This window comes from Trichosurus vulpecula, chromosome 3 (genome assembly GCF_011100635.1).
Source record: "Trichosurus vulpecula isolate mTriVul1 chromosome 3, mTriVul1.pri, whole genome shotgun sequence".
NCBI lineage: Eukaryota > Metazoa > Chordata > Mammalia > Diprotodontia > Phalangeridae > Trichosurus > Trichosurus vulpecula.
The window spans coordinates 63,680,465-63,694,067 of record NC_050575.1 but is presented as its reverse complement, the minus strand read 5'-3'; the positions used below and the strand labels follow the sequence as shown (position 1 = coordinate 63,694,067).

The following is a 13,603-nucleotide window of genomic DNA, read 5'->3' as shown; positions in this document are numbered from 1 at the left end:
TTTTGGCGAGTTCCAATTATCGAATTAGATAGGCTGAGTTAAATGACATTTACGTCTACAGGATGGGTGACACATATTCACCATTACTCATGCTTATGGATTGTTAGAGCTGGATGGAACCCTAGAAATGAGGCTCAAAGAACAAAATAAGACACTGACAATCAAATAAGGTGGTAGGCAGAGTGGGGACTTAAAAAATTGCAGATTTCTTGAGAGCTAGCCAATTGCTTTTGCCTTTGTACCATACTGCCTTTTTTTTTTTAAATTATCATTTTTATTTAATATTTTAGTTTTCAACATTGATTTCCACAAGATTTTGAGTTAGATTTCCTCCCCATTTCTACCCTCTCCTCATTCCAAGATGGCATATATTCTGTTCCCCAGTCAGTCCTCCCTTCTTTCACCCCACTCCCTCCCCCACCCCCATTCCCTTTCCCCTTACTTTCTTGTAGGGCAGGATAGATTTCTATGCCCCATTCCCTATATATCTTGTTTCCCAGCTGTATGCAAAAACTAACTTTTTTTTAAAGCATCTGTTGAGTTCCAAATTCTCTCCCCCTGCCCTTCCCACACACCTTCCCTAGGAAGGCAAGCAATTCAACATAGATCACAAATGTATCATTATGTAAAATACTTCCACAATACTCATGTTGTGAAAGGCTAACTATATTTCCCTCCATCCTATCCTGTCCCCCTTTATTCAAATTTCTCCCTTGACGCTGTCCCTTTTCAAAAGTGTTTACTTTTGATTACCTCCTCCCCCTATTTGCCCTCCCTTCTATTATCCCCGCTTTTTTTTATCCCCTTCCCTTTACTTTCCTGTGGAGTAAGATACCCAGTTGAGTGTGTATGTTATTCCCTCCTCAAGTCGAATCCAATGAGAGTAAGATTCACTCATTCCCCCTCACCTGCCCCCTCTTCCCTTCCAAAGGAACTGCTTTTTCTTGCCACTTTTATGTGAGATAATTTACTCCATTCTATCTCTCCCTTTCTCTTTCTCTCAATATATTCCTCTCCCAACCCTTAAATTTATATCATTTTTTAGATATCATCTTGTGCTCTCTGTCTGTATTCCGTTCAACTTCCCTAATACTGAGAAACGTCTCATGAATTACATATATCATCTTTCCACGTAGGAATGTAAACATAACAGTTCAACTTTTGTAAGTCCCTTATGAATTCTCTTTCTTGTTTACCTTTTCATGCTTCTCTTGATTCTTGTATTTGAAAGTCAGATTTTCTGTTCAGCTCTGGTCTTTTCATTGAGAAAATTTGAAAGTCTGTATTTTGCCTGGAGCATTATCCTCAGTTTTGCTGGGTAGGTGATTCTTGGTTTTAATCCTAGCTCCTTTGACCTCCAGAATATCATATTCCAAGCCCTTCGATCCCTTAATGTAGAAGTTGCTAGATCTTGTGTTATTCTGATTGGGTTTCCACAACATTCAGGTTGTTTCTTTCTGGCTGCTTGCATTATTTTCTCCTTGACCTGCAAACTCTGGAATTTGGCAACAATAATCTTAGGAATTTTCTTTCTGGGATCTTTTTCAAGAGGTTATCAGTGGATTCTTTCAATTTCTATTTTACCCTCTAGTTCTAGAATATCAGGGCAGTTTTCATTTAATTTCTTGGAAGATGGTGTCTAGGCTCTTTTTATGATCGTGACTTTTAGGTAGTCCAGTAATTTTTAAATTATCTCTCCTGGATCTATTCTCCAGGTCAGTGGTTTTTCTAGTGAGTTATTTCACGTTGTCTTCCATTTTTTCATTCCTTTGGTTCTGTTTTATAATATCTTGATTTCTTATAAAGTCATTAGCTTCCACTTGCTCCAATCTAATTTTTTTTTTTGTGCTTAACACTGGAGATATAAAGGCAAAACAGGTCCCTGCCCTCAAAGAGTTTGTATTCTTTTTTTTTAATTTTTTTTAAATTTATTTAACATATTTAGTTTTCAGCATTGATTTTCACAAGAGTTTGAATTACAAATTTTCTCCCCATTTCTACCCTCCCCCCACCACTCCAAGATGGCCTATATTCTGGTTGCCCTGTTCCCCAGTCAGAGCTCCCCTCTGTCACCCCACTCCCCTCCCATCCCCTTTTCCCTCCTTTCTTGTAGGGCAAGATAAATTTCTACGCCCCATTGCCTGTGTATCTTGTTTTCTAGTTGCATGCAAAAATATTTTTGTTTGTTTTTGAACATCTGTTTTTAAAACTTTGAGTTCCAAATTCTCTCCCCTCTTCTCTTCCCACCCACCCTCCCTAAGAAGTCAAGCAATTCAACACAGGCTACATGTGTATCATTAGGTATAACCCTTCCACAATACTCATGTTGTGAAAGACTAACTATATTTTGCTCCTTCCCAACCCATCCCCCTTTATTGAATTTTCTCCCTTGACCCTGTCCCCTTTCCCAAGTGTTTGTTTTTTACTACCTCCACCCTCATCTGCCCTCCCCTCCATCATCCCCCCCATTTTTTTTTATCTTCTTCCCTCTTTTTTCCTGTGGGGTAAGATTCCCAATTGGGTATGTATGGTATTCCCTCCTTAGGCCAAATCTGATGAGAGCAATGTTCACTCATTCCCCCCTCATCTGCCCTCTCCGCTCCTCCCACAGAACTGCTTCCTCTTGCCGCCTTTATGGGAGATAATCCATCCCATTCTATCTCTCCTTATCTCCCTCTCTCAGTATGTTCCTCTCTCATCCCTTAATTTGATTTTATTTCTTTTAGATATCTTCCCTTCATCTTCAACTCACCCTGTGTCCGCTCTCTCCCTCTCCCTCTCTCTCTCTCTCTCTCTCTCTCTCTCTATATATATATATATATATATATATATATATATATATATACACACAGACGTAGATATATACATACATACACATTCACCCATATATATACATAAACATATATGTATGCATATTCCCTTCAGCTACCCTAATACTGAGGTCTCATGAATCATACTTGTCATCTTTCCATGTAGGAATGTCAACAAAACAGTTCACCTTTAGTAAGTCCTTTGCAATTTCTTTTTCTTGTTCTTTTTCTTGATTACCTTTTCATGCTTCTCTTGATTCTTGTGTTTGAAAGTCAAATTTTCTATTCAGTTCTGGTCTTTTCACTAAGAAAGCTTGAAAGTCCTCTATTTTATTGAAAGTCTATATTTTGCCTTGGAGCATGATACTCAGTTTTGCTGGGTTGGTGATTCTAGGTTTTAATCCTAGCTCCATTGACCTCCGGAATATCGTATTCCAAGCCCTTCGGTCTCTTAATGTAGAGGCTGCCAGATCTTGGGTTATTCTGATTGGGTTTCCACAATACTCAAATTGTTTCTTTCTGGCTGCTTGCAGTATTTTCTCCTTGATCTGGGAGCTCTGGAATTTGGCGACAATATTCCTGGGAGATTTCTTTTTGGGATCTATTTGAGGAGGCGATTGATGGATTCTTTCAATTTCTGTTTTGCCCTGTGGCTCTAGAATATCAGGGCAGTTCTCCCTGATAATTTCTTGAAAGATGCTATCTAGGCTCTTTTTTTGATCATGGCTTTCAGGTAGTCCAATAATTTTTAAATTATCTCTCCTGGATCTATTTTCCAGGTCAGTGGTTTTTCCAAGGAGATATCTCACATTGTCTTCCATTTTTTCATTCCTTTGGTTCTGTTTTATAATATTTTGATTTCTCATAAAGTCACTAGCTTCCACTTGCTCCAATCTAATTTTTAAAGTAGTATTTTCTTCAGTGGTCTTTTGGACCTCCTTTTCCATTTGGCTAATTCTGCCTTTCAAGGCATTCTTCTCCTCATTGGCTTTTTGGAGCTCTTTTGCCATTTGAGTTAGTCTGTTTTTTAAGGTGTTGTTTTCTTCAGTGTATTTTTCAGTATTTATTTGGGTCTCCTTTAGCAAGTCATTGACTTGTTTTTCATGGTTTTCTCGCATCCTTCTCATTTCTCTTCCCAATTTTTCCTCTACTTCTCTAACTTGCTTTTCCAAATCCTTTTTGAGCTCTTCCATGGCCTGGGACCAGTTCATGTTTTTCTTGGAGGCTTTTGGTGTAGGCTCTTGCACTTTATTGACTTCTTTAGGCTGTATGTTTTGGTCTTTGTCAGCAAAGAAAGAATCCAAAGTCTGAGACTGAATCTGAGTGTGTTTTTGCTGCCTGGCCATATTCCCAGCCAACTAATTTGACCTTTGAGTTTTTCAGTGGGGCATGACTGCTTGTAGACTAGAGAGTTCCATGTTCCGCGTTTGGGGTGGAGGTGCCGGCTCTGCCCCACCAGCACTGCTCCTTCCCCAAGAACCCCCAACCCGAATTGGGCTTAGATCTTCAGCAGGCTGAGTGCCCCTGCTCTGATCTGCCACTTAATTCCTCCCACCAGGTGGGCCTGGAGCCGGAAACAACAACAGCTGTAGCTGCCCCACCTCCGCTGCCCCCGGGGCTGGAAGCTGAACCTCGAACTCCTTCCACTCCCGCAGCTTTTCCCACTAACCTTCTCCGCAGTCTTTGGTGTTTGTGGGTTGAGAGGTCTGGCAACTGCCGCAGCTCACTGATTCAGGGCGCTAGGGCATGCTCTGCCCGGTTGCTGGTCTTGTTGGTCCATGCCGCTCACGCTGGGCTCTGCTCCGCTCCCAGCTCCCAGCTCCGTTTGGGACAGACCTCACCCAGAGACCATCTAGGCTGTCCTGGTCTGGAGCCCTGCTTCCCTCTGCTGCTTTGTGGGTTCTGCCGTTCTAGAATTGGTTCAGAGCCTCCAATCTAATTTTTAAGGTAGTATTTTCTTCAGTGGTCTTTTGGACCTCCTTTTCCATTTGGCTAATTCTGCCTTTCAAGACATTCTTCTCCTCATTGGCTTTTTGGAGCTCTTTTGATATTTGGGTTAGTCTGTTCTTTAAGGTGTTATTTTCTTCAGTATTTTTTGGGTCTCCTTTAGCAAGCTGTTGACTTGTTTTTCATGGTTTTCTTGCCTCATTCTCATTCCTCGTCCCAATTTTTCCTCTACTTCTGTTACTTGCTTTTCCATATCCTTTTTGAACTCTTCCATGGCCTGAGCCCAATTCAGATTTTCTTGGAGGCTTTTCATGTAGGCTCTTTGACTTTGTTGACTTCTTCTGGCTGAGTACTTTGTCGCAAGCTTTAGGGTCCAAGCACTGCTGTTTTCAGAGCTACTTCTACTCCACCACCCCAGGCTCTGTCACTGCAGTGCTCCTCCTCCCCCAGGAACTGCCAACCAGGATCGCAATACAGATCCAAGCAGGGCACAGCAAGAGAATCTGCCTTTGTGCCCACAAAGCACTCCTTGCACTCCTGCTCTGATCCGCTGCTAGATTCCTCCCACTGTGTGAGCCAGGGACTTGGGAAGCATCTGAGGCTGTAGCTCTGGAAGCAGCTTCAGGAGTTTCCTGCTGCTGCCACAGCCAGCGCTGCACCACTTCCACCACCCCCAGGGCTGGTGATTGGATCACTCTGAACTGGATTCTGCAGTTTCCGTCTAACCTGCTATTTGTTGTTTGTGGGTTGAGAAGTCTGGTAACTGTCACAGCTCACTGATTCTTGGCCCCAAGGCCTGTTCCACCTGGCTGACTCCAGGTCTGGTCTGTCCTGGCATGGCCCACACTGGGCTGTGCTCTGTTCCCAGCACCATCGATAGACCCTTCCCGGCGACCATCCAGGCTCTCCTGGGCTGGAGACCTGTTTCCCTCTGCTATTTCGTGGGTTCCACAGCTCTAGAATTTGTTCAGAGCCATTTTTACAGGTGTTTGGAGGGATTTGGGGGAGAGCTTAAGCAAGTCCCTGCTTTCCAGTCTTGGCTCTGCCCCCAAACTGCCTTTCTTTCATGTGGCTTCCATCTGGAAGAGTCTAATTCTGTAGTTCACAGACTTTATATGTTTATGTCTGTAGGATTTAATTTTGTGTCTTTGCTTTATCACTCCCCTGGTGTAGGAGTGTCCATTCCTTGGAAGTAAACTATGCTTTTATGAACTATACCTATCTTGATTTCTTGCCCCCAAACTGCTTTGGTGGTGGTAGTGGGGTTGGAGTGGGGGCTGGGGAGGGAGGTAGGTTTGATAGATTGCACAGCAGATCAGACAATAAGATGGGAAAATTATCATGCTTGATCCAAGAGCTGATTTTGATCCAAAAATTGTCGTAGATTAAAACTTCAGTTACCTCATTTCCCTCAACTGAAAATAGAGATACCAATTCAGAATCACAGTTGGTTTCTTTCCCCTGGGAGTTTTGAACTGTTATTCTCTCTTTAACAATGGAGAAAAAGAAATTACTAAAGTGTATATATATCTGTAACTGTTAATGGCTTGTGGAAAAAGTCACATTATAATATTAAATGAAAAATCTTCATTTTTGTTCCTGGGATATAATTTTTATTAGGAGGTGTTCTAATCATGTCTGAAAATGATGGTGTGAAGAATATGGCAACAGTAGAAGAAATTCCCAGTTTCGAGAGCAGAAACAGTGGGCCAAACAAGGAACCTCATTCTGCTGACCCTAGTGCCAAGCAAGAGTCTGAATCAGAGCCTATTGCCCCTACTCGTAAAAGACCTGAAATAAAACCTCCTAGTGAGCCTGTGACTGTGGATGTTCTCCCGGATGAAGGACTGAAGCCTGTAGGCAAGGTAGAGTGTCAATTATAATTTGAAGTTAAAAATCTCTGAAGAAGAACATATAAGGACATGTCTTAGAATTGTAAAAAAGCATCTATTAAGCACTACTTAATATCTCCCAAAGCCTAAGAAATCTTGTATAATGTACAAAAATTAAATGGTTAGTGTTACCGGTTTTTAAAGCAGTCCTGGGCCAGCTTCGCCTTATGTGCTCATTTATGAAAGGCAGTATGATATACAGTATTTAAAAGCAGACTACTCAGAATCATAATCACTAGGCCTGGGTTTGAGTATCAGCTTCTTTACTTATAGGCTACGTGAACTTGGGCAAATCACCACACATTTCTAAGTTTTAGTTGTCATCTTTAAGGTGGGAGAAACAATGTAAATTACATGACTGTCAATTCGGTCTGTTTCCCTCAGTCTCCTCATCTGTAAAATGGGGATAATAATGGCACCTACCTCCCAGGGTTGTTGTGAGGCTCAAATGAGATAATAATCGTAAAATGCTTAGCGTAGTGCCCCGCCTGCCCCCCCCCCCCGACCATATACTAAGTGTTGTATAAACATTAACTATTATTCTTGCTATTACTTCTCTCACTGAGTTGTTCAGTTGATCAAATGAGGGTATGCATAAAGCACTTTGGATATGTAATGTGTCATTTGTGCATTAGGTATTGTTTCAATCATAATTATACTTGCTATTAAGAGCCCTTTGATATTTGTATACTCTGAAAGATAATGCAAAAAACATAGAAGGCATTCATCTTCACATTTCTGTTTTTCTCTTTCTTTTTTTCTTTCCTGCGTGTTTGAAAAAAATAGGAACCTGTTTCCAAAGAAGTACCCCAAACAGGATGGGGGTACTGGGGAAGCTGGGGCAAGTCTTTGCTTTCTTCTGCTTCAGCTACTGTAGCCACTGTAGGTAAGTTCTGAAGTCATTTTGTTAGCTGTTGCTTGTGTTTTGTGTAAACATTCTTATAATTTCTGTGCCTCCAACTTTGTAGGAAAAGTTTCATTATATGAAGAAACAGAGAATTTTAGGAAATGATTCTTATATAAAAATGAAGATTTCAATGAAACATTTTTTAAAAGAAGGAAAACATTGGCACATTAGGTAGTTGACTAGTAAGTTAGTCAAATATTGCATAGATTCCATATTGTAATAATCGGGATTACTGATTTTTTTTACCAGTAATTTGAAATCTAGGAATTTCTAGTATCCTAAAATCACCTTTTCCTATTAAAATAAAAGATGAATTAAGTTGTACAAGGGGTAAGCCAGGTAACCCGCAATAGCATAACTCAACATGTCCTACCTATTGTGTTGATTTTTTTGTTTATTTAGAATTTGGATTTGTTTTGCTATTTATGTAATTTTGGTGACTATGGTCACGTATATGTAATAGAATTGTCATCTTTCCTTATTAGGACAAGGCATTTCAAATGTCATTGAGAAAGCAGAGACTTCCCTTGGCATCCCTAGCCCTGCTGAAATTTCATCTGAAGCTCAAAACACAGGTCATTATGCTGAAGTGTTAGAAATTGCATTTTTCTATTGAAGCAGAATACTTAAAGTCATCATTCGTTTGGCAAATAACTTATTGCAACAGGAAATAATGGACTACCATAGCAGTTGATTATATTCTTATTGTGTTAAATTTTGGTATGTTCAGAGTATAATGTGATTGGTTTCAAAAAGATATTTTTCCAAGAAGATATTTTAAGTTGTATGTGTATGATTTAATATAACTGTATTAAATTGGAATACCTCCAGAAGAAGTGGCCAAGGTGGTGAAATGTCTGGAAGCTATTTCATATGACAAATAGTTGAAGGAGCTGGGGTTATTTACTTAGTATGGATAAACATGGTCGATAAAATTAAAATATTTTTTGTCATATGGAACAAGGATCATATTTGTTCTGCATGCCTCTCAGAGGGCAGTGTAACTGATGGTTGAAAGATATAGAGATGGAGATTTCAGATCCATTAAAGAAAAACTTACTAATTATTAGCACTGCCCAAAAGCATAATTGCTCCGGTGGCATGTGGCTAGAGCTTTGGAGTCAGGAATACCTGAGTTCAAATCCTGCCTCAGTTTTCTTATCTTGGAAATAATAGCACTTATATCACAGAGTTGATTGTAAAGATCAAATGAGATGATAGAGAGTATCCCCAAAGTCTTAGTCTTATTCTTAAGCTTTGCTTAAAATTGTACTGACAGTTTCAAGCTATTAAAGCTTCAAACTTCACTAAGACTTTTGGGACATCCTAAGTATAAAGTGCTATCTAAACTAGTTACTTGCCAGGTAGTAAGCTCCACTTAGCCATTCTAACAGAACCTGGATGATGACTTCTTGGGTACATCACAGAAGAAATTCATTCTCCATGCAAATTCATTCATCTTGAATTATTCACCTTTTTGAGGCTGCTTTTAACTATAAAGTTCTGCCTTGTATGTTCCAAAAGAGAACATACTATTTTCTCCCAAAATGCAACCTTCTTTTGAAATTCCCTATAACTGTCAATGGCACCATCAATCTCCCACTCACCCATGCTTTTGATCTCTGTCATTCTCAGTCACACCAAGTAGTAAGTAGCCAAATCTTGTGATTTCTTCTTTTATAACATTTCTTGCCTATCTCATTCCACTAACAACTACCACTTTAGTTCAAGGCACTATCACCTCTTGCCTGGCTCATTGCAGTAGCCTTGCAATTGGACTTCCTGCCTCATATCTCTTTCCACTCCAGTCCATATTTAGACTCAGCCATCAGTGTTTTCCCTAAAATGTAGGTCTGACCATGTCATCTCCCATACTCAGTAAATTCCACTTGCTCTATTCCCTCAGGGATTAAATATAAATTCCTCTTTTTTGTCATTTAAAGCCCTTCAGCATAGCCCCTTGGTACCTTTCAAGTGTTTCTTACACGTTACCCCTCTCATCCTACTCCTTAGTCCAGCCATACTGGCCTGTCTGTTCCTTATGATGCTCCGTCTCTCCGCCTCTAGGCATATGTACTAGCTCTCCTCAATTGTGCCTAGAATTTTCTGTCTTCTCAATTATGCCTTTTTGGATCCCTGACTTGCTTTAAGACTTACCTCAAGTGACACCTCTGGCAGAAGGCTTTTCCTCATTCCTCTACTGTGTGTGCCTGCTCCAAAGCTACCTTCCATCTATTCTATCTTTATCTTACATGTGCTGATTTATGTGTATGTTGTCTTCCCCATTTGAATTTGAGGTAAGGGATTGTTTTTACAGTTTTTTTTTGTATCCCCAGAACTTTACATAGTGTCTGACACATAATAATAAGCACTTAATAAATTTGCTTATTAAGTGAATGAGATTGCTCTTATGAAGCTCATTGTCTAGTAAGACATAAAGTAGAAAAACCACTGGACTTGGGATTGGAAGATCTGGGTTCAATTTAACAAAATTCCATTAAATACCTACTATGTTCTGGGTTTAAGTCTTTGTTCTGTCACATGCTGATTGTGTGACCTTGGGCAAATCAGTGTTATTCTTTGAACTTCTTTTTTTTTTAATTAAAAAAATTTTTTTGAACTTCATTTTTTTAATCTGTAAAGTGAGATGGGTTAAACTAGATGACCTCTAAGAGATCTTTTAAGATATGAGGTTCATCGATATTTATGCGGTTTCCCTTTTTCCAACCTTTTCTCACCCTGTGAAATACAGAAGAGGCTAATGTCAAAGCAGGAAGCACCTATAAAGAGGATGGAAATACCTCACCAGTGGGTGCAGCACTAGGTGTATTCTCAACTATTTCTACGGCTGTTCAGAGTACGGTGAGTATGAAAGAGTGTGCTTCCTTTATCCCTCACATAAGATACAGTTTTGAGTAGAGGAAAGAGGATGGACTTATCTAGGAGATCTAGGCTTTATCCCAGGCTCTAATGCTTACCAGCTTAATATTCCTGAGCCTACTGTGCTCATCTCTGTAAATCAGGATAATAATGATTGTGCTTCCTACTACATAGAATTATTGTAAGGAAAGTACTTTGTAAAGCTTAAAGCAATATGAAAATATCAGTTAGTATTTTTGAAAACTCTAGCATTCTCAAACTTTTTGTTCTACCTTTTTATTTAAAGACCATGGTGGGGGCAGCTAGGCAGTACAGTGGATATAGCACCGGTCCTGGAGTCAGGAGGACCTGAGATCAAATGCGGCCTCACACACTTGACGTTTACTAGCGGTGTGACCCTAGGCAAGTCACTTAACCCCAATTGCATCACCAGAAAACAAAGAAAAAACTATGGTAAATTATACTATTTATGTTTGTGATATTTCACACTAGAGATTATATGTCCGGACTTAGATTTAAGTCTGGGGTTGAAAACATCTGTAAGAAAAAGTGATAGATGTGGCCAGGAATAGTGTGAGGGCAAGAAAGACATTTTTCATCTTGGGAGTTTTAAAATTTTGTAAGTAGACTTGACTTTCCCTCTTAAAAATACTGTTCACATGTTACAAGCTGTAAAATTTCATATGCTTTCATCCAGTAATTTTGTTTTGGGGAGCATACTTCAAGAATAACCTCAAGGAAAAAAAAAGAAATGTATATAGATATTTATAGCAATGCCATACATAATGGTGGAAATTGGAAATAACCCAAATGTCTGACAGTAATAATTATAGACTCACATTTTTATAGTCCTTTACACAACAACCTTTTACAGTCCTCATAACAACCCCATATGGTAAGTAGATAAAGTATTATTAACTTCTTGTCACAGATAAGAAAACAGACTCTAGAAAGATGACTTGCCAAAATTCATACAACATGTGGAAATGACAGTGCTCTTGAACTTAGGCATTCTGACAAGTCTGGGACTTTTTCTATTATGTTACATATTGTATATGAACACAAAACTCACTTTTAATAACAATACAATATTACTGATAAGTGGTCCATGTCAGTATATCGAAGTGTTTCTTTAAATAAGCAGCTGTCTTTGTGGTGGCAAAGAACTGGAAACTGAGGCGATGCCTCAATTGGGGAATGGCTGAACACGTTGTGGTATGTGATTGTGATGGAACACTGCTGTGCTGTAAGAAATGAGGAGCAGGATGATCTTAGAAAAACATAGAAAGTCACATCTGAAATAATGGAGAGTGAAGTGAGCAGAACCAAGGCGGTGTTGTGTATGGTAACAGCAGCATTGTTTGGAGAATAGTTGTGAACAACCAGATTATTCTGAGTACTATGAATACTCAGATGAACTATAAAGGACCTTTAAAGGAAGATGCTGTCTACCTCCAGAGAAAGGACTGATAAATAGAAGTACACGTAGTATGGTTTACATATGTTTATAAATCTGCGTCAGATGGTGGTCTTCTCTAGTGCCTGGTAGGGAAGGAGGGAGATAATTTGGAACTTAAAATGTAACAAAAAAAGAAAAAAGTTGTTTGCCTTTGCTACATTGCTATCATTGTATAAATTGTTTCTCTTCACTTCATTCAGCATGAGCTCATACAAATTTTTCCACACTTCTCTGACACCATCCTTTCATCGTTAATATTTCATCACATTTATATACTTGTTCATCTATTCCCCAGTTAATACCACCACCACCCCCCTTGATTCCTATTCTCTGCTACCTCAATAGAGCTATAAATATTTTTTTGTACCTTTAGATTTTGTTTTGCTTAGGACTCCGAATCTGCCCTCCGCCTCCCCCCTTCTCGCCTTTCTCGTCTATTTCTATGTTAAATGTTTCTTTACCAAACTCAATCTCTCTCTCTCTCTGTATTATGCCTTCTTTTAACCAGTTCAGATGAGAGTGGGGTTGAAGTTTCAGCTGTTCCCCCATCCCCTCCTCTTTGTATGGATGTCTACTTGTGCACCCTAATTATGTAAGATAATTCCCCTAACCTTCCTTCTCCCCTGCCCTCCATGTATTCTTCTTCCCCTCTCTTTCCATTCTTCTCTTAAGATCATCAAGATATAACAGAACCACTCCCAGGCCTAGTCTAAATAGACTCTCTCTGGAATTTTTGACAAAGATAGAGTTCAGAGGAAAGATGTATCATCTCCCCATAATTGAATGTAAGCAGTTTTTCCTTGCTTAGTCCTTTATCATTGATTGTCCATGTTTACCTTTTCATGATTCTCATTATTCCTTTGAACTTCAAAGTTTCTATGCCGCTGTTGTCTTTTCATCAGAAATGCTTGGAAGCCCTCTGTTTCATTAAAGGTTCATTCCACTCCGCCTAACCCCCAACCCCCATCTCCCCACCCCCATCCCCCGGTAGCATTTTACTCAGTTTTTCTGGGTAAGTTATTCTTGGCTGTAAGCCCATATCCTTTGCCTCCTGGAATATCGTATTCTAAGTTTACCACTCCTTTATAAGGGTAGCTACCACTTCTTTATAAGGGTATAATCCTGAGTATGGGTGTCAAGTACTTGAATTCTTTCTAGCTTCTTGAAGTGTTTTATCTTTGACATGGAAACTCTGGATTTTGGCTATGATGTTTCTAGGAGGTTTTATTTTGGGGTTTCTTTTAGGAAGTGACTGGTGGATTCTTTCTATTTGCACTTTGCCCTCTGGTGCTATGAGATCTGGGCAGTTTTAGACTTCTTGAAATAGAATGTGTAGGCTTCTTTTTTGGACATAGTGTTCAGGTAGTCCAATAATTCTTAAATTTTTTTCTTCTTGATCAATTTTTCAGATCAATTGTTTTTGCTATGAGATACTTTACTTTTTTTTTTCCACCCTCGTGACTTTGTTTTAATACTTCTTTTTGTCTCGTAGAGTCATTGCCTTCTATTTGGTCTAATCTAATTTTCAGAGAATTTGTTGCTTGGGGAAGGTTTTATACTTCTGTCAAGCTCTTAATTCTGTTTCCAATTCTTTCTTCCATAACTCTCATTTCTTTTCCAGTTTTTTCCTCAAGTGTTCTTATTTCATTTATAAAATAAAATTTTTTAAAATTCTTTTTAAAAAAAAATTCTTGCTTCATCTCCTCCA

At 39.2% G+C, this 13,603-nt stretch overlaps 1 protein-coding gene across 2 annotated transcripts in view; it reads left to right on the top strand.

The window, feature by feature from the left end:
* FAM114A2 (family with sequence similarity 114 member A2) overlaps nt 1–13,603 on the top strand; it is a 32,888-nt gene that overhangs the window by 998 nt on the left and 18,287 nt on the right. For both annotated transcript variants that reach the window (XM_036749023.1, XM_036749024.1), the window contains exons 2-5: nt 6,378–6,622; nt 7,436–7,535; nt 8,042–8,131; nt 10,309–10,418. In XM_036749023.1, coding sequence (XP_036604918.1) covers nt 6,392–6,622; nt 7,436–7,535; nt 8,042–8,131; nt 10,309–10,418 — 531 coding nt within the window. In that variant the 5' untranslated portion in view covers nt 6,378–6,391. The remainder of the gene's footprint in view (nt 1–6,377; nt 6,623–7,435; nt 7,536–8,041; nt 8,132–10,308; nt 10,419–13,603) is intronic.